The sequence below is a fragment of the Pollicipes pollicipes genome, unplaced genomic scaffold (genome assembly GCF_011947565.3).
Source record: "Pollicipes pollicipes isolate AB1234 unplaced genomic scaffold, Ppol_2.1 Scaffold_7231;HRSCAF=8579_pilon_pilon_pilon, whole genome shotgun sequence".
Classification (NCBI taxonomy): domain Eukaryota; kingdom Metazoa; phylum Arthropoda; class Thecostraca; order Pollicipedomorpha; family Pollicipedidae; genus Pollicipes; species Pollicipes pollicipes.
In genome coordinates this window covers 36,706,087-36,709,073 of record NW_023597034.1, presented here as the reverse complement: position 1 = coordinate 36,709,073, position 2,987 = coordinate 36,706,087, and the positions used below count along the sequence as shown (strand labels likewise).

The 2,987-nt window shown below is 52.8% G+C and overlaps 1 protein-coding gene across 1 annotated transcript; it reads left to right on the top strand.

Moving 5' to 3' along the window:
- Window positions 1-671: 671 nt before the first annotated feature.
- Window positions 672-2,557, top strand: LOC119110289 (invertebrate-type lysozyme). The gene is made up of 3 exons (XM_037234055.1): window positions 672-794; window positions 1,585-1,781; window positions 1,979-2,557. The coding sequence occupies exons 1-3, from the start codon at window positions 702-704 to the stop codon at window positions 2,124-2,126; spliced, it is 438 nt and encodes a 145-aa protein (XP_037089950.1). The 5' UTR covers window positions 672-701; the 3' UTR covers window positions 2,127-2,557.
- Window positions 2,558-2,987: the final 430 nt, after the last annotated feature.

Here is a 2,987-nt window from a genome sequence, read left to right as displayed (position 1 = left end):
TTCTTATCATAATAAATTCCATTTACATCCTTTTCACAAGGACTTGTGCAAAAAGGTAGTCTTAAGTGTAAGCCTTTTTGAAAATGGTTCATGATGTTGAATTAAATTGCTGGAGAAATGCAACCAAGCGCGTAACGCGAGGATGCATCTGTATGGAGAGAAGTAGCGGGCTTGTATAGATACAACTCCATGGGTAACGGGTGGATTGACCACAGGGAAACCTCGAGTAATGGAAATGGAAACCTCCAATACTCCCGCAACAGGCGGCACTACCGCAGCGAAGGAAGCCGTCTCTTCGCTCGGCGGAATGCGACGCTGTGAAGTGTCTGCGGTTGGAATGGTCACGACCAGCTTTGTGGAACGAGGACAAATTTTGCTCCAGTGTTAGACAAGCGAACTGACTTATGCCTGAGATCAATTTATAGGGGTTGCTTGTGCAGAGAAAGGGCGGCAAGGACATGTGTTTGCACCCACCGGTGTCGTGAGGGCGCGGCCGCCCCTCCCCTCGCTTCCGACGTCTAGGCGTGGGCCACCGCACAAGCCGTGAGCACGGTCAGTCCCCGCGCGACCGGCGACAGCTGTTCGCTCATGAGAGCCGCACCCACCGGCAACAGGGTGGGCGCCACTACTTAAGGTCAGCCTCGGAGGCCTCATCCCACACAGTGCCACGTCCCGACACGAGTGAACACCGAGCCCAAGACATGCTGAAGACGCTGATGCTGGTGGTGGTGGCCCTGCTGTGGCAGCAGGGCGTGCTCTCCATCGAAGAGCACTGCAAGGAATGCATCTGCGCGGTGGGAATCTCGGCCTGCATGCCATCTCATGTGGCGCCCCGCTCATCGACGTCCTGGTTGTGACTGCTGATCATATTGTGCGCCTGCGTGGGTGTCGGGGATGGGAGCGAGTCCAGGCTTTGATTTAGAGAAGCATGAACGCTGGCTTGGTGGGTGGGTGTGGTACAATCATGACTTTTGCCCCAGTAGGGGCTAAATAAATAGGGGCAATTTCTGTCTCGGTAGACAGTATTGAATAAGTTAGGTAATGGTAGCGATGTCTGTTGGTGCGTACTCGAATGATCTATGGCAGTTTGTCTGGCATGTTGTGGCTTTCGTCGTTAAGTGAGTATGACCAAGTGTGCCTGGTGACCGATTTTAGTACTTGAGCTGCTATGGTAGACTACCTCGCGCGACTGTATTTTAGGTATGCAACGTGAACACTGCCATTTTGGGAAACAACGTGACAGTGAAAAATGTTTCTTTGGGTAAAATTATAAACACTGCCTGATCTGTGAGCCGTTAAACCTGTTTGGTGATATTACGCTCATCGTAAACTGACACATAATTCATAGGCATGAGTTATTCCAAATCAAGTGCCCTTGGCGAGAATAATCGGGGTCACCAGCTTCTGGGGTACATACTGTCAGCTGATTTTCTCCTGAGTTTCTGAGAACACTGACATATCCAGCCTCGAACCATTCCCGTGCACGGCCCAGTGGCTGCAGGCAGGCTTGTGGTGGCCGTGAGCACGCCGGTAGCGGCCTGTTGGTACCGGCATGACGCGACAGGGCCTGACGTTCCTCGGCAGAACTCGGGCGGTCGCACAGGCAGCGCCGGCAACTGTAGCATGCCGGCCAAGGGAACCTGCCTGAACGGCGTCTACTGCGGCCCGTACGGCATGTCCATCCAATACTGGATAGACGCAGGCTCCCCAAGTGGCAACTTCTACGACTGCATGAACGACTGGGAGTGCTCCAACAAAACGCTCGAAGTCTACGGAACCAAGTGAGCGCCTGAGCCCGGCGGCTCGGACTGACCAGGCGGCGCTCGGTCCTGGTCGCCAGCGTAGTAGCGGGGTCACGCCGCGTTTAGTTGAAAACCCGAGGCTCGCAGGTCATGTAGGATGCCCTGCGTTCTGTCACGCCGTCATATCTCACACCTGTTCGGTCACCACGGTTCGCTCACATCTCTCGGGTTTGCAGGTACTGCCAGACGCAGTTTGTCGGCCACGCGCCGCCCTGCTCCTGTGAGGAGCAGGCCCGCATCCACCACTGCGGCCCCTACAGCATCCACGCGCAGTTCTGCGACAGCTACTGGTTCGGCTACATGCAGCCGTGCATCGGTAGTTGAGCGCCGCGGCACGCTCCCTGGACGCGCCGTTGCGGCTCGAGCCGCCGCGGCGCGCCCAGGTCCAACGGTCTGCGTGGGGACCTCGCCTGGTGGCGTGCTGCGGCGAGGGAGCACCGCTGTCCGGAGAGCACATAGTCACAAGCTCGGAAATAAGACGGGGAGTAGGAAATGCCGTGTCTATCGCCCGTATGACGAAGGTCTGGCGCTCCTTGGCTGGAGGTACTAGGGTTGTGCGACGTCGAAGCTGTGGTCGCGGTTAGACCAAGCGTTATTCAGATCCATTATTGCTGAGAAATATTATTATCTGCTTGCGAGTGACGGTGGCAGATTTTTGTGACACGCGGCTTAACCATAATGCGGAGGGTGATCGTTTTGAGGCACAACTGTTCGCAGCGTCTGATTGGTGTATATAAACAACTTCTCTTTCTCTGGTTTGAATTGATGTAAGACACATACCCATCGCTGAATGGTAGATATAATAAGCATTGTGGGCTTACCTCGCGCCCGACCGGTGGGGAGAAGTTGACTTCCCCTAAAATTTTTCGAGCACAGGTCAAAAACGAACGCTCGCAGTCGCACGAAACTTCCAATATTTGTTTATCTTTCAATTTAACGTCGTTTAAGCGCATTTCAAGTTTTGATCCACTGAAATCAGTCACCTAGGTCAGGTCAAAGAGGTGAATCTTTGAGAAATTTTGATCACACAAAACCTTTTGTGTCATTCACCAATGTTAAAACTTGGTATAGTAATAGGACATAATAAAACTTGCAATTTTTGTTATTCAGATTTTTCAAAAATTGTGCGTTTATTGACGTGAAGCCATGTTATTTTTCGCTATTTTTTCGAAAGTAATGTAAGTT

Coding starts and splice junctions, on each gene's coding strand:
- LOC119110289 (XM_037234055.1), top strand. CDS start 702: ATGCTGAAGACGCTGATGCTGGTGGTGGTGGCCCTGCTGTGGCAGCAG. Junction 795..1,584: donor GCAAGGAATGCATCTGCGCG/GTGGGAATCTCG, acceptor GTTCCTCGGCAG/AACTCGGGCGGTCGCACAGG. Junction 1,782..1,978: donor CTCGAAGTCTACGGAACCAA/GTGAGCGCCTGA, acceptor TCGGGTTTGCAG/GTACTGCCAGACGCAGTTTG.